At 45.5% G+C, this 24,235-nt stretch overlaps 1 protein-coding gene across 1 annotated transcript in view; it reads right to left on the reverse strand.

The window, feature by feature from the left end:
• The window catches only part of SAE1 (SUMO1 activating enzyme subunit 1), an 80,504-nt gene that overhangs the window by 47,206 nt on the left and 9,063 nt on the right, over positions 1–24,235 (reverse strand). The window contains exons 2-5 of the mRNA XM_082710595.1: positions 18,536–18,647; positions 13,050–13,223; positions 10,990–11,132; positions 9,253–9,352 (exon numbers count right to left, since the gene is read on the reverse strand). Coding sequence (XP_082566721.1) covers positions 9,253–9,352; positions 10,990–11,132; positions 13,050–13,223; positions 18,536–18,647 — 529 coding nt within the window. The remainder of the gene's footprint in view (positions 1–9,252; positions 9,353–10,989; positions 11,133–13,049; positions 13,224–18,535; positions 18,648–24,235) is intronic.

Here is a 24,235-nt window from a genome sequence, read left to right on the forward strand (position 1 = left end):
TTTCACCACATATACATACCACACACCCACCCCACTCCCCCAACAAACGCCCCAGATATTTAAGAAAGAAAAGAGACGACAGTATAATTAGGATGCTAAGTGAACCAAGACCTATCCGCTCCCAGGCAGTTGACGCTGCTTGCTAACGACCAAAATGGAACTGACAGATGAAAGCTCAAGCACCTAGTGAAGATGAAACAGTCATACGGTTTTTAAGGAGGTTTTCTATGTCCCCATAATCACTCCTTTGGGATTTCAATCCACTGTAAGAATTGGTATACGTAATGTTTGTACTGTCCTCCAACTTTTTGGTCAATGAGTCTGTCTGACCTCAAAAGTCAAGTCAAACAGCCCCTGAGTGACATTTACTGCTTGATACAGACTGCTCGACCCTTCTTAAGGAGTCTCACAACACAGATCAAGCCATCAGCAGTATGGTCTGGGAATGCCATCACACGAGCAAAACAAACTCTCATGAGGTTTCATAAACTACCAAGATTTTAATTCAGAATTTTTGTAGTTCACCTGGCTAAGAATCCACTGATTTGTTAGGTCACAACGCTATGAGAAACGAGGAAAAAAAGTTCTGTTTCATGGTCTCAGTCCTACGAAGGCCCACCTCTAAACTTTCAGGACTTGGGGTGAAAGTACAAATGGAAACCCATATACCACTTCTACATATTTGTAAGTATAAATCATACGAACAGGCTATTAAAAAATAAAGTATATTATATTCTCTTGCCTTAACAAATATATTTTCTTACTACCTGGAAGACTAGGATCAAATTTGGAATTCTCACCCTCCTTGGGAGTTCTGTGCCAGAATGGGGTGCACTGCAAAAGGTGGTCCTCTTTCCCTCTCTCCTCCCCCCTCTGGCTCTCACAGCTCAAGAGGCTCTGCATGTTGAGTGTGGCCTCCCAGACCATCCTTCCCCCACTACAACAACTACTCCTCAGCCCTAGGCACATGGACATTGTTGCCAAGGTTTGCACTCTGGAGGAAGATGAGGGAAGAAGCCCACAAAAGCCTGGGAAGTAAGCCTGGGGTTGTCTGGGCAGGAGATTCCAGGAGTCCCAAGCATCCACAATGTGGCCCAGAACTGGAGAGGTGGGTTAGTAGGGGAGATGGGCCCAGGTGAACACATCTCTTTAATTCCATGGAATCCTCATTCTACTAGGGGAATGGCTGGAAGGAGACCAGAGTGGGACCTTATACAGCGCTAGGACCAAGGACAGAGGCCCTCTTTCCTCCCCAAGTCAAAGGGCAGAACTCACCGAAATTTTGCTGTAACTTGTGAACTCAGACAAATGAATTTACCTCTCTTAGGCCTGTCTCTGGCAGGCAACCGTTAGGGAAGTTTTCTGAAATTTGGGGAGGAGGACCCCAGTAAACCTTGTCTGAAATATGTAGCAGCCCTCCAGCTACAGATGACACAAAGCCAGACGCGGGCACATGGCTCAGGCCACACCAACCAGATTCTTTCTCCTGGGAACTAGGAATATGAAAGCTAGAAACAGAGACACACTGATGACCAGAAGGGCTCTTTAGAAAAAAGCTAAATTCCGACTGTTTCCAAGTCTCCCTAGCTGGCCTGGTCTTTATCCTTCTCGGGTCATAGTGGCTGTTCAATGCTTCTTGTGCTACCGCACTCCGCCTCCAATTAATGTCCCATTTTTCTGGTTCAAACTACCTAAAGCCTATCCTCATCTGGGTGCCTGGCTGGCTCAGTTGGTGGAGCATGTGATACTGATCTAGGGTTCATGAGTTTGAGCCCCATGGGGGATGTAGAGATAACTTAAAAAATAAATAAATAAAAAACCGAAAATGATGTCCCCTAATCTATAGTACGTACAAATGCAGATTGGTGGTACCCGTCTTACTCACCTCACAGACACTGGATTTATAACCAGAAAAATATGCTTAACAGCAACCTCAGAAAATGAAGGGTCTTCACGAAAAGCCCCCAGCAATATCTGCCAGGCAGCTGCAACCACCACAACGAATACCCTAAAACAGGTCACTTTTGCACCTCACTCAGCCCTCCCTGCTCTCCCCGCCCTCAGATCACAGATCCCTCTGGGTATAATGCCTGACTGACTTCCCTCCACTATCCATTTCCTTTCCTGGCAATTCTGAGCCTTAAGGATTTCAATCTGATAGTCTAGTTAAGACTAATAAGAAGCCCTCTTACACCTCTCCCCAGATGGGGATAAGCTTCCTGAAGCAGGGACCACAGTGGAAGACGCAGCACTGCACAGAACAGAATGTCAGTAAGTATCCGTGAGTTGATAGGGTCCAATCTGCTTTTCATTTGCCAAAAAGCCCAACAGTAAATACAAAAGATGAATTCTCCCACCCAGTCTGAGAGCCGTCAAATTGCAGGGCTGTGCTGAGCCACTCCGAACAGTGCAAAACCCTCACTACAACATGAGCTGGTTTGATGGACTGAGGCAAGGCGGCAAGAGAAGTGACACAGCCTCTTAAAGCCAGAGCCTCCAAAGTGGACTATCTGCTCCCAGGCTTATGGGAAATACATTGCACGAAGAAAGCAGAAGATGGTACTTGTTTCCATCACATAGATTAGATCACTATGTATGACTCGCGTGTGCTAATGGATGTTCATTAAAATTTCAACTTCATCACATATGTGAACGAGTAGAAAGAACACTGAAAGGAACACGACAGTCATTAATGGGGAGCAGGGTTCACATTATCTCTACTTGTTCTGTATTTTCCACATTTGGGACTGTAAACACATTTTACTTTTTTTTTTTTTTTTAAGATTTTATTTATTTATTTCAGAGAAAGAGAGAGAGACAGAGAGCACAAGCACAAGGGTGGAGGGACAGAGGGAGAAGCAGGCTGCCCGCGGAGCAGGGAGCCCAACTCGGGACTTGATCCCAGGACTGAGGATCATGACCTAAGCCAAAGGCAGACACCCAACCAAGCCACCCAGGTGTCCCAACACACTTTACTTTTATTTTTTTGTTGAAGATTTTATTTATTTATTCGACAGAGAGATCACAAGTAGGCAGAGAGGCAGGCGGGAGGAGGGGGGAAGCAGGCTCTCTGCTGAGCAGAGCCCGAAGTGGGCCTCGATCCCAAGATCATGACCTGAGCCAAAGGCAGAGGCTTAACTCACTGAGCCACCCAGGTGCCCCACACACTTTACTTTTAAAAAGCTGAACATCTATAACAAGGGATACAGCTCTGGCTGTAAAGCTAAATGTGAATCAGAATTGAAACAACTTTGAAAACCAGATTTCTAGGTTGGACTTCCACACCTACTCTGCAATCCTAAGACAAAGCTGTCACACTCAGCAGAGTGGCAAAAGAGCCTGAAGTCACCAAATGTTACCGTCACATACTGCTGATTCTGGACTGTGACCTGACAGAACTACTCAAGAGTCATTTAGCAGGTCTGGTTAAGTTGAAACTGCACGTACCCTAATTTCCCTCCTAAGTATACACCCCAGAGAAATCACACATTTACCCAGAGAGATTATCTACACACACACACACACACACACACACACACACACACACACACACACACACTTTCTCTCTCTCTGTGACACCATTTGTAACAAAAAAACCATACATGCCCACGTGCCCATCAATAAAAGATTCGATAAACAATAATGCTTTCACACAATACTCTACAGCGGGGGAAAAAAAAAAAAGACATAACGTCCTGCAGGGCTGTCCTAGAGAACTCACGATGATGACGGCAATGTCCTGAATCTGTATTTGGGCTTCACAATACAAATGCCAATAGCCACACACGCTTGGTGAGCATTTGAAATGTGGCTAGGAGAATGAAGAAAATTTTTTATTTTAGTTAATTCTAATTTAAATAGCCATATGTGGCTAGTGGCTAACCACAATGGAGAGCAAAGCCCTAGACCTGCAGACAAATAGACGGCCTCACAAACATAATGGTGCTCTTAAAAAGCAGGTGGTCGGGGCACGTGGATGGTTCAATGGGTTGAGCCTCTGCCTTCAGCTCAGGCTGTGATCTCGGGGTCCTGGGATCAAGCCCCGAGTTGGGTTCTCTGCTTGGCAGGGAGCCTGCTTCCTCCTCTCTCTCTGCCTGCCTCTCTGCCTACTTGTGATCTCTGTCAAATAAATAAATAAAATCTTTAAAAAAATAAAAAATAAAAAGCAGGTGGCAGCACATATACAATATTAAACCTGAGGGGCGCCTGGGTGGCTCAGTGGGTAAAGCCTCTACCTTCAGCTCAGGTTATGATCTCAGGGTCCTGGGATCAAGCCCCGCATCGGGGTCTCTGCTCAGCAGGGAGCCTGCATCTCCCCCCCAACTCTGCCTGCCTCTCTGCCTACTTGTGAACTCTGTCAAATAAATAAATAAAATCTTTAAAAAAAAATATTAAACCTGATTTTTAAGATGTTAAAAAGCATACCAAACAATTCTATATTGCTGGGAAATACATAAGTAGTAAGAAGAAATGGGTGGGAATGAGAACCACAATTGAGGACGGAGGTTACTTATATTGGAGAGAAACAGCCAGTGGACCTTGATCATGCTAGCAAAGATTTATGTATCTATTTTTAAAGATTTTTTTGTTGGGGCGCCTGGGTGGCTCAGTGGGTTAAGCCTCTGCCTTCGGCTCAAGTCATGATCCCGGAGTTCCGGGATCGAGTCCCGCATCGGGCTCCCAGCTCCATAGGAAGTCTGCTTCTCCCTCTAACCTCCCCTCTCATGTTCTCCCCCCCCCCCTCAAATGAAAAAAAAATCTTTAATTTGTACTGATGTCATATTATTTGAGAGTATCAAATATCACAATAAAAAATACACCGGATTGTGCTCTGATGCTGGGAGAGAACTCTTGCCTCAAGCCTAAAATGCCAAACCCCCACCGCCACCAGCCTCCCCGCCATATCTGTCCTACCTGGAAAACCTGCTGTTGGCACTCTACCCAGCTCTGCGATATGCACCCTGTCTTTCCTGTCCCCCGCCCCAAACCAAGTGATTCGGACAATCAGCAGGGCTTTGAACACCTCTGGCCTAAAGGTCCCTGGTCTAGGGAACCCAATGACCTACTTCTTAATATTCCTGGCCAAGTCCCTTGTCCTCTCCAGAATTCTGTTCTCTCAGCCCAGCTCAGGTAACGTAAACCACAACAACTAATGTGCCAGGCGGTTAATTAACCCACTTGGTTGATCACAAAGAAAGTCAACTCAGTAATTCTTTTTTAAAATGACAGTGATCTCCAAAGCTGTCCTATGATGTGGCAGGAGCAGCCACAACATAGTGACCAGACATCTCCCGGGGACTGTGCCAGGAACTGCACCAGGAGCACAGCGGTGAACAAAAGTGCCTAGCCCTTCAAGAGCCTAGACTCTGACGGGGAAACACTGACAGGATCCCTCAGCATCACGAACCAAGGTGAAGAAGGAGAGCGGTCAGTCCCTGGAATGTTCCCTTCAGCTTGGGGGCAAGAGGAGATGAGTCGTCCACAAACTGCTCCGAAATGGGGATCAAAATAATGAATCACTCGTCAACTGTGGAATTTCACAACTGATTCATGACAAGAGCATTAACGGTGCCCAAATTAGTCCCTTACTATTTCAGAAACAGAGGTAAAATTAAATCTGTATTTCTTAGCATGTCAAGAACAAATCCTATGTTGTGTTTAATTTTTAAAGAGCCGTGATGGAGGGGCACCTGGGTGGCTCAGTGGGTTAAGCCTCTGCCTTTGGCTCAGGTCATGATCCCAGGATCCTGGGATCAAGCCCCACATCGGGTTCTCTGCTGAGCAGGGAGCCTGCTTCCCTTCCTCTCTCTCTGCCTGCCTCTCTGCCTGCTTGTGATCTCTGTCTGTCGAATAAATAAATAAAATCTTTAAAAATAAATAAATAAATAAATAAATAGCCGTGATGGAAAGTAACCACTCCCGGTCATCTACTCGCATCTGGCAGCCCTTAACAGTAAAGAAACAGAGCAGCAGCAAGGGAGCATGAGGGTGGCCTTGTACCCTAAAGGCTTTTCCAGAAAGGTCCCAATCTTCACATATTTTATCTCATCATCACCATAAAACTTCAAATTATCCTAGAAACTCTAAGGGAATTCACACTTTAGGTGGCAGGGCAAGCCAGTGGCTTGTCCTCCCCCTCCACTCCGCCTTACACGACCACGGGAGCTCAGGCAAGTCAAGGAACTTCTCTTAGCTTCGGCAGCAGCTCTAAGGAGACAACAGGACTGGATGCGCTTCCCTGCACCCAAGAGAATGCCTCGCACACAGTAGGCATCTTGCATTTCAAAGATACAGAAAGAGCTGGCTGCTTTGGGGTAAAGGAAGCCAGAGTCATTCTGTTCCAATGTCTGCCTTTCAGCTGATCCCACTTCCTGTGACTAAATGCCAGTCCTGGCTCTGCAGACCTGCCTTCATGTGCCAACTCTGACAATTCTTCCTCTGAGAAATCTTTCTGGACATTTCCTTATAAAACTACTGCTCTCTCCTTTACCTACTTTGTACTGATGTCTCTATTAAACTTATGCCCGAGACCTGATTCTGATTAACTCTGTCTCATGACTTTTCCTGGGCACCACAGGAAGCCAACTACTGAGCACCTACCTCTGGGCTACACATTTTCCCACTCTCGTATTTATCATGATGACACATATGCTAGAAAGGCCCAGTATCCTCCTAAGCGGTGTGAAAACCACAGGTCTATTTTTCCTCTTTGTTTTTTAACGTTTCTAATTTAGGAGCACAATGTGTACCTTGAAGCAAAAGTGGCTATACAACATTTGGTTGAACCTAAGGAAAGGGGGGGCGGGGAGGGAACCCTAACCAGAAGCCTTTCGCAGGAAACAGGAAGTGGTTGCCTCCCCACCATCCTGCACTTTGAGCATAACCCAACTACTTATTCTGTACAATTCAGGCGAAGGGGCATAATCTCAATCAAGGAATTTCTGAGTTGGAAGAAAACTTCAAAATCCCAGAGCAGTCTCTGCCAAAATGGATGAGGCCTATTATTATGAGGTGGCGAAGCTCGAGCCCAAACCCAGCTCACACCCGTCCTTCCACAGTGCTCTTAGTGAGGCCGGACAAAGACAAGGTTTGGAATCCCAGGGATTGTCATCAGGAATGCACTGAATGCCTCACAACCTTAAGGGCTCGAGGTTGGAATCCAGGCCTGAATTGTCCAAGTGAAACAGCTGACTAACAATGTCAGCTGGGGAATATTTTGATACCTTCAAAATGGGCCCCTGCAGGAAGAGGCCGCACAAAGAGCTCTGTGACTGAAGAGCCCAAGGAATGGTACGCAAAGGCCACCGGGTGCCTGGCTGGGCTGCCCACATTCCCCTCATAGCTCCATAAAGTGGCTCCCCAGAGCTGTTTCCAGATCCACCCCAGTGGGCACCATCAGTATTGAGTCCAGGGGAAGCGTCCAGCTGTGAAGGGCTAACAAAGCTGGGAGCTCTCTCCATTTGAATGTGAAAGACCCGCCTCAATCAGAGAAGGCCCTTAAGCCATAAAACCCTTCACACCAAGGCCAAGTGTCACACTTGTAAGAGGGTGTGATTTATAAATTGACAGCACCCACAAAGCTGCTTTTGTACTCCTCCGTTAGTTAACAATTTATCTCCCCCCACCAAACTCTCCGGGCTATTCAGATAAAGCTTGACTGGGCCTCAAAAAGAAAGAAAAGAAGGGAGAAAGAAAAGGACCCAAGTTTTGGCCAAAACACCAATGTTCACTCTGGGTAATTATGGTCCTGTGAATAGACACTAAAATTAGGGCTTAATAATTCCTCTGTATCACACTCACAGCAATCAAACTCTTCCAATACAAACATAAAGAGTAAGAAAACGAAAATCTCCGGCCCAGCCTTGCTGGAAACTCAGAGTTCCACTTCTGTGGTTTCTGCAGTCTCTCTTTGTGGTTTCTGCACTCTTAGAATCCCCCCTTTAGAGCAATTTTAACTTGAAGCTCTGACCAGCTGTTTTTCTTTCTCCACATTTAAATCTACAAAGCAAAGAGTAAATATGGGCTCGGTCATCTCTCTCCTCAGTTGGACAAAACCAATTCTGGCCCCTTCATCTTGTCTCCCCCATCGCGTGACCCCCTTCTCAGATTCCAACACCGGCTTCAGAAGATCCTCTCCTGCCGAGTCCCTGCCCCTTCTCTCGCTGTAAAACAAACTTAAATCTCTGCGCCAACTCCAGTACAGCCTACGTCCCTACAAACTATGTTAGAAAGTACACAACGGATGATAACACTTGTCAACATTGAGAACTTTCTTCCTAAAAGGTTATCTGGTGGAAAGCCGACCCCAAAACTTCATCTTAAAGAAGAAAAGCATAAACAATTCAAACTTTAAACTGTATTCCTGCCCACTTAGGTAGGATTTCCCTAAATTGTCTGTCTATCCAAAAAACTTTCTTTTATGCAAGAGGCATGGCCTTTGCTCCATAACAGTTCTTCTGCTACTGCTCCAGATACCAGAGCGCCCCCCCGCCCCCCCCCTTCGGCCCACACACCAAGTAAGCCCTGCAGGCATATTCTCTTTAGCCTCTGCAGGGTGAAAGAAGAGCATTCAAACCAAAGTAGTAGGTGGCTGGTGTTAAAAAGTTTGGGAGTAGGGGCACCTGGGTGGCTTAGAGGGTTAAAGTCTCTACCTTCAGCTCAGGTCATGATCCCAAGTTCCTGGGACCAGTCGGGCTCTCTGCTCAGCAGGGAGCCTGCTTAAAAATAAAGTTTGGGACTGGCACCTGGGTGGCTCAGTCCATTAAGCATCTGCCTTTGGCTCAGGTCATGATCCCAGGGTCCTGGAATCAAGTCCTGCATCGAGATCCCTGCTCAGCAGGGAGCCTCTCCCTCTGCCTGCTGCCCCCCAGCCCCCACCCCCGCTTGTGCGTGCCTGTGTAATTTCTCTCTCTCCAAATAAATAAAATCTTAAAAAAAAAAAAAAAAAAGTTTAGGGGGGCAGGTGGGTGTGGGGGGAAAAATAGTTTGGGACAGAACCTATTAAAAAAAATCTATTTCTGACTCTGTTAAAAACTGATACCTGGCATCACTGCATCCATCCTCCTTCATGGCAACAGCTGGCTCCCACTAAGCAGCAGCCACCCCCTCTTTGAGTAGGACAAGCACTGGCCCGGCTTGTCCGGGCCCCTCCCGTCAAGACTACATGCTTGCTCGTCCTGCTTGCAGTTGTGACTGCCTGTCCCCCATAAGGCCCCAAGGCTTCTGATCATTCCCCCCTCAGAGTACACATACCTTTTTGACCATAGTAGTTTCAGATGAATCAAGCTTTGTTCTCTTGGTATCAGGTCCGTCTTCCACCCCTTGGCTAACTTTGGCAACTTTGGTTTTCTCCCTAGAGGGTGACAAGGGAAGGAACTGAGCTCTACTCTCTGAATCACGCCGAAGAGCCTCACCAGCTCACGTGATGGGACGGTGGCTAAGAGCAAAAGCTTTGGGTGCTGGGCGGCTTAGTGGGTTAAGTGTCTGACTTGATTTCAGCTCAGGCCGTGATCTCAGGGTCATGGGATCAAAACAACGTCAGGCTCCAAGCTCAGCAGAGTCTGCTTGAGGTTCTCTCCCTCTGCCTCTGCCCCTCCTCCCCCAATGTGTGCTCTTTCCCTAAAATAAATCTTAAAAAGGGGGGGGAGGGCAAAAGCTTTGCAGTCAGGTATAGCTGAGTGGTTTCCAATCCCAAAGTGGCTAATGATTACCTGATCAATCAGGTATGTGAGAATAACAATACCTGACAGAATTATTTTAAGATAAGAAATAACGAATTGCTTAGCATACATTGCCCAGCACAAGGTGAGCTCTCAAAAAGTCTTTATAAATTTCACTGGAATCATGAAATAGAGCCAAACTTCGATTTCTCCCCTCTGCCATGGTGAGCTCACATTAAAATAATCTGGGTGTGGGGCAGAGGGTTAAGCCTCTGCCTTCAGCTCAGGTCACGGTCTCAGGGTCCTGGGACAGAGCCCCACATTGGGCTCTCTGCTCAGCAGGGAGCCTGCTTCCACCCCCCCCCCCCCGCCTGCTTGTGATCTCTGTCAAATAAATGAATAAAATCTTTAAAAAAATAAAAAATCTGGGCCTGTTTTTCTCCAGTATGCCTTCTTCATCCATTTACAGCGTGCCCGAAACACTACAGAGTTTCTGAAAGCCATAAAACACCAAAGTTACAAGAGATCTTGAACATGGCTGTCCTTCCCAGATCTCGATTTTACAGAAGAGGTATGTGCAGACCAGGGCAATTTCAGCGATCTGCCTAAGAAACTGAACAAAAGAAAGCAACTCTTGACCCTTGATAGGGAGCTTCACCTACCACACAGTGCCTCTCTTTACCTCTTATTAGCAAGGGAGGTAGTCAGAAATAAAAGCCAAAACCCCACCGCAGGTAGTTTTACAATACTGGTATCATCTGCCATCTTTCATCTAGAAGCTGTAAGTTCCAAACACTGCAGGTCCCATCATGTGAGAAGCACCACGCTCTGCAACCCTGATACTCAAACTGAGAGGATAAGGTCTGTTTGTTCCACCAGCGCAGTCTCTGGACTTGGAAGCTTTCCCAAGACAGACTCTGGCTGACTGTGCCTTCAGAGTTACCCACCTGGCTATTTTGTACTCATTTTATTATCAACCTGGAAACACAGAGGCCAAAACTGAGGTGCACGTGTTTACAATCCAAGTAAGAAAGCCTTCCCTAATCAGATGGTGTGGTTTTGCCACCCGAAGCCCAGGCTGCCCAAACACCCACCAGATGTATTCGACTGCCGGAAGAACTCCACTTTAGATTAGACCATCATTTGGGAAAGGGGGGCCACATCTGCTATAAATTCTCAACACACAACCTACATAATCAGTAAGCTGTTAATGAACTGGTTTCCAAGTGTTCTAAGCATACTTTCCTTAGATGGGCTGTTTCCTACTGGTAAATAAAACTGTATTTTTTTCTGAAAATGTTACATTCTCCCCTCCTCTCCCAAAACTTACTCTACGAATTCATGTTCTCCAAGATTGGCAAATGTGTATCCATGGTAGCCAAAAACATCTCCTGTAAAAAACTTGATGCTATTTTTGTGGCAGATCTGGTCAACTTTGATTATGACATCCCTGGAACAGCAAGTCAGGCAAACCTGCAGAAAGGAAGAAGTGGCGGGGTGTGAGTTTTGCAAACTGTGAATCACTGCCCTGATGTCTACATAAATCTTGGTGAACAGTCTCTCTGGGCATGTCTAAAGCCAGTTTCCAACTGGTATAACAGGTTCTCTGGATCCTATGGTTAGAAGACAAAAGAAAAGTTGCAGGTTTCACTAAAACTGTAAATTGCGAGACCTCCACTTACTGCAATCAAAACAAATGGGTTTAACTAGAAAGTAAGGCCATTCCACGGATTTATCTCCCCTGTTCTATGAACACATATAAACCACATCTCAAAGTTTTCGTGAAAAGGAAGAAGACTAAGTTATTTCTAAATTATTTAACCTGTTAAAATCTGCATAAGCTATCATGAGAAGCACAACCAGTTTTAAGTGACCCAGGGGTCACATTGAAATTTGAGGGCATTTTCCCCCCTTCTTTTGATTGATATGTTAAGGTAAAGAAGATAAACAAGTCACGTTGAGATTATTTTTCCACAGTTTTCCACAGTTTTCAACGTGCAACTTTATCTGAATTGAAGGACAAAAGAAAAGGTTACACACCAAGTGACCTTCCATTCAGACCTAGACAATGAACTGGTGATTCACTCAACAGACTTATCAATGTTGCTCTGAGGCCTCTAGGTTGCGTTCCAAAAAGTGGAGGTACTGCAAATAGCTAAATTTTACTGCTTAAAACACGATCTTTTCAGGAAAACCTTTGGGATAAGGGTCACAAAGACAACTTCTAAACTGCACGTTTTCTTCTGAACACAGAAAACACCCAAGGAAGAAAAAAAAAAATCAAGTCTAAAAGGCAAGACAGCCACAGTTGAACATGCAACGTTGACCAAATGGAACCCTGCAGAGTGAAAAATGACGGTAAAATCTAAGAGGCCAGAAACACGAGGCCCCTGAGGCATTTATCCCCACCCCATGCACATGCTTTATACAACCCACCAGCCCGGGCTTCGGTTCTAACCAACCCTCTAAGTGCTAGAAATGCAAGGGACACCTAGAATTAACCAAATGTGGTTACTATGGATAAAGAAATGAAGAGAAGACTTATGTCCAAACAGAAAATGTTCCAATACTTGGGAGTTACAAAATAGAATGAATTAAATTAAAAAAAAGACAAAACGCACAGATGATCCATCATTCCAAGCACACATTTGAACAGATGCACATATGAAATGTAACAGTGTGGAAAAACAAACTACCCAGCCCAGACTCTAACCTCTCGTGTAATGGGCCTCTCGTTTAAAAACCAAGCAGATCATCTGTGACTATTCCACGGTTACCCAACATTTGTTTAGCTTTTCCTGGGTACAGGGAACCATGTCTGAAAGGTCACAAGTGCTGAAACAAAATTTAACTTATCCTTTCACCTCTGCATAGATCTGGCAGTGAAACCAAATGAGGCTGGATATGCCTCATTTGGCTTATGACTACAGGGAATGTGTCTAGTTATCCATGGCAACATGGTCAAAGTGGCTGTGTGAAAGAGACAGACATAGACCAAGATCAGGTGTGCTCTTTTTTAAGACAAAACACAAGCTGTAGTTTGATATTTCTAACAACAACAAAAAAATGCCTCTACTACAGAAATTAACCACCAACTTGTTTTCCAGAGAAAACACTTGCAGTAAAATGTATCGAAGCTATATGGAAAGATGCTGGAAGGAGTACAAACACCAATGATGAAACCTGGTCTTGAGGGAACATATGCCCAAAGAAGAAACCAGCAGACAGCAAGTCACAAACAGCCACAGCAGATCCAACAGACTGCATCCACTACCAACACAGTCAACACGGAAAGGCACCATGCTAGCAAGGCACATACACCGAGGCAATGTCAGACTCAAGACTGCAATGTACTAAACCTACGGATTTTACACTCTTTATGGGACTTACAGCATCAAACTGAGTGAAAAATGACTCCGGCTTCTTTTCTATATTCTCAGTGTCCACCTTCACGTCCACCATGGGGTTGAGATTCTGGGCCCGTTCCAAAGAGGCTTCAGCCCTGTTGCGGCCAACAGATCCAGTACGGATCAAGAACTGAGCCCCAGGGTCTTCTGGAGATACCTAGAAATAGCACTGTTTTAATACCTGAATTTTAGGGAGAAAACAAATTCTTGAAAACAACAAACCAGTCAGTTTTCAAGGATAGCGAAAATATCTACCATCTAATTGTATTATTGTTCCTGCAGGAATTTGCCTAATGCAGACTCCCTACACTCCTTCAGAGGCTTTAAGTAAAGATATTGAACTTTGTTTACTTGGCATTGATAGTTAAAGAGCACCCCCTTGTGTTTATAAAGAAAATTCACTCTAAACAGAAAAGTCCACACTTTCTTCTTTAAATTTGTACTGCTAAAAAAATGATAAAATTGTCAGTGGTTAAGAATTTTCCAAATACCTACTATGTTCCCAATTTTAAACATCTGGAGACAAACAATAGTAGTTTAAAAGATGCAGTCCCTTGGGACGCCTGGGTGGCTCAGTTGGTTAAGCAGCTGCCTTCAGCTCAGGTCATGATCCCAGCGTCCTGGGATCGAGTCCCACATCGGGCTCCTTGCTCCACAGGGAGCCTGCTTCTCCCTCTGACTCTGCCTTCCACTCTGTCTGCCTGTGCTCGCTCCCGCTCGCTCTCTCTGACAAATAAATAAATAAAATCTTTAAAAAAAAAAAAAAAAAAAAAAAAGATGCAGTCCCTAGGGCACTTGGGTGGCTCAGTCAGCTGACCATCAGCCTTCGGCTGGGGTCATGATCCCAGAATCCTGGGACTGAGTCTCGAGGCAGGCTCCCTTCTCAGTGGGGAGTCTGCTTCTTCTTCTGCAACTCCCCCTGCTTGTGATCTATCAAATAAATAAAATCAGACCAGTGCCAAAATCAGTCACAATTAAGAATGCCTGAAATTAACTCTTAAATTCAATTAAAGTTCAGAAAGGAGGAGAGATGAGAAGGGCTTAAGTAAATGGAGGATTTCACCCACAAGGCTGGATGTCAGCAGAGAGCCTCAAAGACAGATGATAAAATCACCTGACAGGTTCGTGACGGGGTGGCTCAGTCGGTTAAGTGACTGCTTTCAGCTCAGGTCATGATCCCAAGGGTCCTGGGATGGAGCCCAACATTGGGCTATCTGCTCAGCGGGAGCCTACTTCTCCCCCTCCCTCTGCCTGCTGCTCCCCCTGCTTGTACTCTCTCTGTGTCAAATACATAAAGTCTTCTAAAAATAAATAAATAAAATAAAATCACCTGATAGCTGCCAATACAATTACAGATTCCATTCCGTTCACAGCATTTCTTCACATATCCAATATCTAATTTAATAATTAATCTCTAGTATGACCTTGCTACCTTCACCAAGACAATACAAGCAATCTCCCTCCTCTCCTCCAGCCAACTATCGCTTACCACCTTTTCTTCAAGAAAATGAGCTGGTCTTCCTCCCATTCAAGGCCAGCCCCCAAACAGTATAGTATCCTTGACCCATGCTGTCCTACTTTTTCACGGATCTCATTACACACTGAGAGGTGGACATCATACTGGTTTAAGAGCAAGACTCTGAGGGGCGCCTGGGTGGCTCAGTGGGTTAAGCCGCTGCCTTCAGCTCAGGTCATGATCTCAGGGTCCTGGGATCGAGCCCCGCATCGGGCTCTCTGCTCAGCAGGGAGCCTGCTTCCTCCTCTCTCTCTCTCTCTCTGCCTGCCTCTCTGCCTACTTGTAATCTCTCTGTCAAATAAATAAATAAAATCTTTAAAAAAAAAAAAAAAAGAGCAAGACTCTGGAATAATTCAAGTCGAATTCAAATCTTCGATTCAAATCCTAGCTCAACCACTTACTGAACTGCGTGAGCACAAGCAAGGGTATGGAATTCACAGGGGAAGTGAGGGTAAGACAAGCAGTACACTTTCTATAATCGCTCTATGAGTGCCACTCTATTCTTCCCACACTGGACAGCCAGTCTCCACGTGGACCCTCTTGGGTATGGTTTCCCCCGAACTCCATCTCAGAATCATTCATATCTCCGTTCTCCACAGCTCCATAAACTCACTACCTCTAGTTTCTGCTGGCATATCTCGAACTGTTCTTACAGGCACAGATTGCTTCCTCGTCCATCAGAGTCTAACTGCCCACCAGATATCTCCTCCTGAATATTCATATTCAACTCCTCTATTTTCTGGTCAGTTGATGAGCCCAACAACCACCCATCCAATTACTTGAGCCAGAAACCCCAATCTTTATAGTCTTGTTATATCCTTGATAACAGCCACCCGATGATGTAGCTAAGAGCACAGGCTCTACCAAGAGTCCGACTCCCGGGGTGCTGGTCATACCACCATCTAATATGACCTTGAGTGGGCCAGTAATTCACTTCCCTTTCTTCAGATCTCTTATCTGTAAAATAAGGATGACAATCTCTACATCTCAGAGTTGAGGACTAAATGAGATACAACTACAGCTCTTAGCACAGTATCCAACACCTGCCGGAAGCATCCACAGGTGCTTGCTTTCCCTATGCTCCCGTGTATGATCCCACTGATTCTACCACCTCCTGTTTTTCACCTCTGTGTGCTTCTTGTCTTTTCTGCCACTAGTGCTATTATTCAGACCCTTTTTATTTTTTACCTAAACTACTAAAGCAGCCTTCTAGGTGGTCTTCAGCCCGTTATCTTGTACAGATCATATACAGTGACTAGTGTTCTACAGGAGGCCTGAAACTGACCAAGTCACCCATCCCATATTTGAAACTCTTTAACGAATCCTTACCGCCCAGAGGATTGAGTACAAGCAAGGCTTCCTAGCAGGGCCTTCATGATTTGGACTTGACCGACAACCTGCAATCCCCCAACACACACACACCACTTTGGGCTTCTCATTCTAAAAACACCAAATAGCACTGCTTGTTATATTCTACTTCTGCCATGCTGTTCTATGCCACTGCTAATGTTTCCGCCTAAAACACCGCCCTTCAACTTGAGAAATCTCTGTTTGTTCCTTAAGATCACAGCTCCAGCAAGCCTTTCGTGTCCCCCTACCACAACCTGAGTCTAGGAGCCTGCTCTGGTTTCTAAAGAAATCTTGAGAATGGGAACCCAATTTTGTGCATCTTTGTATCACCAGTGTCTAGACAGGGTAGCCTACAGGTACTCTAGGATATTTGTTGATGTAAACAAAACACTCTGAACTTTGAAGGACAGGAATTAACATCCTTGATTTATAGATGGGCAAACTGCGGGGCACCTGGCCTACTCAGTCAGCAGAGCACGAGACTCTTAATTTCAGAGCTGCAAGTTTGAGCCCCACACTGGATATAGAGATTACTAATATAATTAAATAATTAATTAATTAGCAAGCTGAGTCCTTGAGAAGTTAATAAAGCCTCTCGCCCAGCTTGAAGATGTGGAATTTGAGTCCAAATCTGCAAAATTCCAGAGCTTTTGCACTAGGTAGCACAGTCTCCCTGGGATGTTCCTTGTCAGGGGGAAAAAAAACACAAGCAAATTCCAAAAGGCAGAACCATCAAAGTGTGTCCATGAATTTATGAGGTAAGAGCCAGGCTGGGTAAGCTGACTGGGCCCAGTTTACATGAAGCAAGTGGTTCTAACTCTCCCTGACTTTTAGACTCACCTGGAGAACTTTTATTATTTTTTTTTTTTACTTTTTTTTTTTAAATTTATTTGACAGAGATCACAAGTAGGCAGAGAGGGAGGCAAAGAGAGAAGGAAGCAGGCTCCCCGCTGAGCAGAGAGCCCGATGCAGGGCTCAATCCCAGGACCCTGGGATCATGACCTGAGCCAAAGGCAGAGGCTTTAACCCACTGAGGCACCCAGGAGCCCCAAGAACCTTTATTTTTAACAAATCCCCCAAATACTCAAACCACAGATGGGATGGAGAACCGCTATATTAGGTCTTAAAAACCAGTCAGAGGAATTAGGCATTTCATTTCATTTCAGTACATGGAAGGCACTGCAAGTCCTCAAAGTGAAGACGGCAGGGATAACAGTCAGCCTGTTCACTCCAACACTGGGTGGCACCCATCGCTGTCCTGCGGCAGTAACAGCACTCTGTCACGCCTCAGTATTCTATCATCGTTCCCCATTCTCTGAGTCCTGCAACCAGATGAGGAAGTCATCATCCCCATCTGGTTTCAGTTTCCCAGACTACAGGCCTCCACATTTAGGAACCATCCTTCCCTGGCTCTCTCTGCTCTGACCCTCTCTAAACGGCAAACAAGTTCTCTCTCCAAAAGCCTCTAGGGGGCACTGTGGTTGGGGAGATGTCATCAGGGCAACTGCTCCGCCCGCAGTTTGCTTCCAAGAACTTTCTTTCCTTAGAAGGTTTTTAATTCAAATCAAAAATCAATTTGTGATTGATATTAAGTGAGGCAACCCACATTTCTCTTCATTGCAGGAGAACTTCTTTTAAATCCTGATACTACTTTTCTCCTGAAACCCAGACAGATGAGCTTTAAAAAATTTCATCAACATCTGCTTTCTTCCACAGAGCCTACATCTCACTGTGTGGCTATTTAGCATGTTCATCGCCTACAAGAAAAGACACCAAGAGTATCATGTGATGACACAATCTTTCGAGTATTTTACCTTAAACAACAACATGATTTCTAGAATTTGCTTTAAAATACTGTGCAAAAAAATAGACCAAAAAAATAAAATACTGTTATCTGTAGAAGTCATATAGATGGGGTATCCAATGTTATTCTACTTCTGCATCTATTTGGAATTTTCCATAAAAGAAAATTAAAACACTGAAGCATGAGAATGTAAGAGAAAGAAGTTATTTTCACCTTGGAAAAACTGGTCAGAGAAATCTACATAGGAGATGAGAATGACTACCATATCTTTAATTAAATGGTATGCCATAGAATTATTATCAGATGTTTATTATGTGTAAGCACCATGCTAAGCAGTCTGCATCCATTCTCTCCCACCCACTGTTTTCCAAATTCATGAAGCTCTCCTGAGATACCTCTCAAATGTTACATAGTCCTGAGCCACATCTCAAACCTTCTAAAGCAGGATCACTGCGGGGTAAAGGCCAGCCAGCTACACCATAACAAAGCCCCGAGGCTTTGTGCAATTTTAAGTAGTCACGCAGGCGGTTTATACGTATGAAGTAGAAAACCACCCCTCTCCTCCTCAAAGTCACCCTCCAAGGGAGAGACTAACTATGCTTTAAAGCGCAAGGAGGAGACAGGAGATAGGAGCTGACCACCTAGGACGTGCCAGGGCCGTGAGGCCACAGCTCCACTAATGCCAGCCCTCGTTTCACAAGCCTGCAGGGGCACCCAGAAATTCACGACACCTCCAAGTGTTTTATACTGAAGAGGGGAGACCATGAAGGAAGAGTGAGGAAGTGGCCCAACATCTCACCTGTTCAGGATCCAACATGGTCAGTCCTTTCACTCCTGCCAGAATGAGATTCTTGGCAATTTCAGCCCCGAGTCCTTTCATGCCGACAAGAAGCACCCGGGAGGCCCGCAGCCTGTAAGGCAGACACTGTTAACCAGGTGACAGAGAACAGTGAAAGTTTCACCGAATTATTGAAAAACAGAACAAGTCACAGTAACAGCGAAGTAATTTTGGTTTTCATTAAATGCAAAGAAGCATCATGGATAAAATCCAGGAAAGAGACAGGCTCTAATCCATCCTGCAAAGAACAATTCATACAACAAATATTTACTGAGCACCTACTATGCCGGCACCCCTCTAAGGTACAGAAATAGAGCAGTGAACAAGACAGACATAATCCCTGCCCTTGTGGAGCTTTTATTTTATGGAAGAGACAGACAGAGATATAGGATGTCAAAAAGTGATGAAAATCAGGGAGGCCTGGCTGGCTCAGCCTGTAGAACAACTCTGATCTCAGGGTCATAAGTTCAAGCCCCACACTGGGCACAGAAGAGCTTACTTAGAAAAAAAGAAAAAAGTGATGGAAATAAAGCAGGATATAGATCAAGAGTGTTGGAGGATGCTATTTCACTCAGACGGATCATGAAGACCTTTCTGAGAAGGTGCTGAGCAAAAATAAAAATGAAATGAAGGACAAATATACAAATATTTGGGAGAAGAGCAAGTACCAAAGCAGCAAGTATAAAAGGCCTGAAGCGGAAGAGTTCCTGGCATGTTTCAGGGCCAGAAAGGACAGTAGCTGAAGAACAGTGAGCAAAGGTAAGAATGGTAGGAAGTGGGTCACAGACAGAACCTGGACCATATCACGAAGGCTCCTACAAGCACTGTAAGTGCTGAATTTTATCTAAGCACAACAGAAAGCCTTGGCAGGGGTGGGCCGGATTCCTGGAGGGATAAGGGTGTCACAGTTAAGGCCAGAGAGAATGAAGGCTTGGACTAGTAGAGCAGCAGAAGAAAAGGTGAAAAGGGGTAGTATGAGCAAAAACAGGGTGGCATTAAAGAGGGTGTATTTGGAAAGTGTTTGATCATCCTAGTCTATAAAGTCACAAAAGATTGAGATTTTAAGAAAGGTAGTCAGAGGTCCAGCTATCTCAAAAAGTCTGGGGGTGCCTGGGTGGCTTAGTCAGTTAAGCCTCTGTCTTCGGCTCAGGTCATGATCCCAGGGTCCAGGAATCAAGTCCCGCATCTTATTCCTTGCTCGGTGGGGAGTCTGCTTCTCCCTCTCCCTCTGACTGCTGCTTCACCTGCTTATGATGTCTCTCTGTCAAATGGATAAACAAAATCTTAAAACTAACAAACCAAAAAAGTCTGGACTTAGGGGAGCCTGGATGGCTTAGTCAGTTGGGCAACTGACTCTTGATTTCAGCTCAGGTCATGATCTAGGGGTTCTGAGACCAAACCTTGAGAGGGCTCCATGTTCAACGAGGAATCTACTTGTCCCTTTCCCTCCCCCTCTGTTCTTCCACCACACACTCATGCATGTTTCTAAAATACATAAAATCTTTAAAAAAAAAGTCTGGGGACACCTGGGTGGCTCAGCCAGTTAAGCAGCTGTCTTAGGCTCAGATCATGATCCTAAGGTCCGGGGATGGAGTCCCATCCCGCTCCTTGCTCAGCGGGGAGCCCACTTCTCCCTCTGCCTGCCATCCCCCTACTTACATGAGCTTGCTCACTCACTCTCTCTGGCAAATAAATGAATAAAATTTTTTAAAAATTTATGAAATGTGGGCGCCTGGGTGGCTCAGTGGTTAAGCCGCTGCCTTCGGCTCAGGTCATGATCTCAGGGTCCTGGGATCGAGTCCCGCATCGGGCTCTCTGCTCGGCAGGGAGCCTGCTTCCTCCTCTCTCTCTCTGCCTGCCTCTCTACCTACTTGTGATTTCTCTCTGTCAAATAAATAAATAAAATCTTTAAAAAAATAAAATAAATAAAATAAAAATTTATGAAATGAGTAGCTTTTCAACTTGCACTAATATTAAGGAGAACATGAAGCAGCTCTTCTAAAAATGGTTCTAATAATTATGGATACTTGCATGTAATTAGACTAGAGATCTTTAATGAGGATGGTGGCTGACAAAACAGGATGCCACACTCATCCTTCAAATTCGCAAACACTGGATTTCTTTCGCTAATACAACCCAAGGGTAAAATGAGCGGGGAGGGAATATTGACAGTATTTCCCTCAAAGGCGTATGTCCAGGTCTCAGCTTCTCCATTATGGCTTTTCTTCTATGGGGCCTTTCCACTGCCATCCACAGGCTAGCAGACACAAGCCTTTAGAGACAATCCCACTTTCCTAAAAAAGGAGGGAACCGGGAAGAGGGCTTACAAGATACAAGCAAGGTAAATAACAGAGATACTAGCAATGAGTACTTCACTCATCACAGATTTATACCAGTGAGCGGAAGGAGGAAGAAAAGCTATGTCCTTCCAGAGGAGCTCCTATCCCTCCAGAATCAGCACATTTAATAGGCCATGTTTCCAAAAAGAATACAGTACACATACCAAACCTTTTGACATCAAAAAGGTTGACTGCATTTAGCTGTACCTTCCAGATTTCTGCTGTCACTGTTAATCTCTAAGTCTTCCCTTCACCTGGACCCGACACTGCCCCACCTGGAATTCCAGGGTGCCAAGTTCGAGGGTTTCTGTCCTGCTTGGCTGCTCCACTACCTCAAAGATACAGCTGGAATAGCCCAGCTCTCCCCTGGGAAACTGTATCTTCAAACAATAGGCCTCCTAATCCCTACACCCACTAAATTCTCACACTCTATTCTCTTCACTGTTCCTTCAGCAATAGGACACTGCCAATCACTAAATGACCTCTAGGTCTGAAGAATTAGCTCTGAATTCTGGTTCTGCCACTTCCCAACTGGGTGATCTGGGCAAAATGCATAATCTCTCTAAACTTCAGTTTTTTCAGCTGTAAAATGGGGACACCAATTGTGACTTCATGTCGATTAATCCCCGTGACAACCGGTCAAAATGTGTGTGCAAACGCATCTAGCATTATCCCTGGCACATGACAGATGCTCAACGTGTATTACTTGGACTTACTGAACTTCTCAATCCCATTACCTTAATTACAAAAGGGCTCAGTGACGTGCCCGAGTGGCTCAGACGGTTAGGTGTCTGACTCTTGATCTCAGCTCAGGTCTTGGATCTTAGGGCTGTGAGTTCAAAACCCACACTGGACTCCATGCTGGACTTGTAGCCTACTTATAACAAGAAACAAGGGGCACCTGGGTGGCTCAGTCTATTAAGCGGCTGACTTTAGGCTCAGCTCATGATCTCAAGGTCCTGGGATCTGTCGCTGAGCTCCACACTCAGCAGGGATTCTGCCTGTCTCTCTCCCTCTGTCCCTCCTCCTACTGGGGGTGTGTGGGCAGAGCTTCCCCTGCCCACACACCCCCATCCCTGTCTCTTAAATAAATACAAATCTTTAAAAAATAATAATAATAACAATAGTGCCTGGGTGGCTCAGTGGGTTAAGCCTCTGCCTTCGGCTCAGGTCATGATCTCAGGGTCCTGGGATGGAGCCCCGAGTCGTTGGGCTCTCTGCTCAGCAGGGAGCCTGCTTCCCCCTCCCCCTCCCTCTCTGCCTACTTGTGATCTTTCTCTGTCAAATAAATAAATTCTTTTTTAAATAAAGATTTTTATTTATTTATTTGACAGAGAAAGATCACAAGTAGGCAGAGAGGGAGGCAGAGGGGGAAGGGGGAAGCAGGCTCCCTGCTGAGCAGAGCGCTCAATGCAGGGGCTCCATCCCAGGACCATCTCCCACCTGCCAACTTTAGATCACCACATTCTACACACCTGCAATACACTCCTCCTCTCTAGGCCTAGTTGAGCTTTTCCCCAGACTTCAAAAGCCAATTCAAATCCCATCTCCTCAAAAAGTCCTTCTTACCGCAGCCGACTCAAGTGAGCACCCCTTCCTCTGAGCTCTTAGAGCACTGCAACCTATAAATGCCTCTGACAAAAATCACATTTAGCCACGTGGCCTCTCCACAATTCCTACATCCTACAGAACTCTAGACTCTGACTGCTTCCCTTCCCCTAAAGATTTTACTTATTTATTCATTGCCGGGGTGGGGCGCAGGGGGGAGCGTGAGTGGAGGGACGGACAGAGGGAGATGGGAGAAACAGACTCCCTGCTTAGAAGGGAGCCCTACAGCTGGATCCCAGGACCCCCCCATTTTTTTTTTTTTAAAGATTTTATTTATTTGAGAGAGAGAGACAGCGAGAGAGGGAATACAAGCAGAGGGAGAAGCAGGCTTCCCGCTGAGCAGGGAGCCTGACATGGGCTCGATCCTATGACCTGAACCTAAGGCAGATGCTTAAAAACTGAGCCACGCAGGAGGCCCTGCTTGGGATGTTTTTGTCATTCAGCTGCCATCAACACTGAATATCATGTTTGTATTTTTAATCCTTAACTATGCTAGAGGTCCTGAGCTTACAGCTAATGTATGGCTCAATTACACGAAAAGCACTTAAAATAGGACCTGGGACACAGTCAGCACTTAGTAAATATCAGCTAGTGTTATTCATACTCTGACACAACAGTTCCCCTTCTAGGAACGAATGCTGCGGAAATCCTCCGGTGTGCACCCAGGTCATGTACTGATGTGTTCACAGCAGCAGCACCCACCCACTTCCCCCCACCCTCACAGCCACCACCATTTCTCGCCTACGGAACTACGACAGCTTTATACCTGGCCTCCTTGTTTCTACTCTAGCCCCTACAATCTGCTACCCCCAACTCAGGAAGAAAGAGCTTTTAAATCAGATTATGCCCCTCTCCTGCTCCAACTGTTCAGTGGCTCCCCCTGCAAGTTCCTTACCTAAAGCCCTGGGAACCCCTCCCATCTCAGGCTCATCGCACTCTTCGAGCTGCTTGTTTGCCTACACCCCAGCTCCCGCCTTAAAACTTGACCAGTAGTCAATTCTTTTTTTTTTTTTTTAAAGATTTTATTTATTTATTTGACAGAGAGAGATCACAAGTAGGCAGAGAGGCAGGCAGAGAGAGAGGAAGGGAAGCAGGCTCCCCGCTGAGCAGAGAGCCCGATGCGGGACTCGATCCCAGGACCCTGAGATCATGACCTGAGCCGAGGGCAGCGGCTTAACCCACTGAACCACCCAGGCGCCCCCAAGTAGTCAATTCTTTAGGTCTCAACTCACCACCTTAGAAGTCCACACTGGCCACCTAATCCCAATTTATGTCCGCATCCACTTCTATCTGGAATTACACTCTTTGTTTATATGTTCACTGCCATCTCCTTTTAAATATAAGTTCCAGAAACCATCGTATACCTAGCATCTATGTGCTTGCAACTTATTTTACTGAAACAATATGGAACAGACACACCAAAAGAAACCCAAGTGTCCATCACCAGAATTACATAAATCTGGTACATAATAAAATAATAATAGCTAACATACATTGAAGATTCACCACATGCTACACACTTTTTTTAAGTTTTTATTATTTGGCAGATCACAAGTAGGCAGAGAGGCAGGCAGAGAGAGTGGGGGGTGGAGCAGGCTCCCCGCTGAGCAGAGTCTGAAGCAGGGTCAATCCCAGGATCCTGACCTGAGACAAAGGCAGAGGCTTTAACCCAGAGCCACCCAGGCGCCCCATGCTACACACTCGTTCTGTGTAC

The sequence above is a fragment of the Mustela nivalis genome (assembly GCF_964662115.1).
Source record: "Mustela nivalis genome assembly, chromosome: 18".
Lineage (NCBI taxonomy): Eukaryota > Metazoa > Chordata > Mammalia > Carnivora > Mustelidae > Mustela > Mustela nivalis.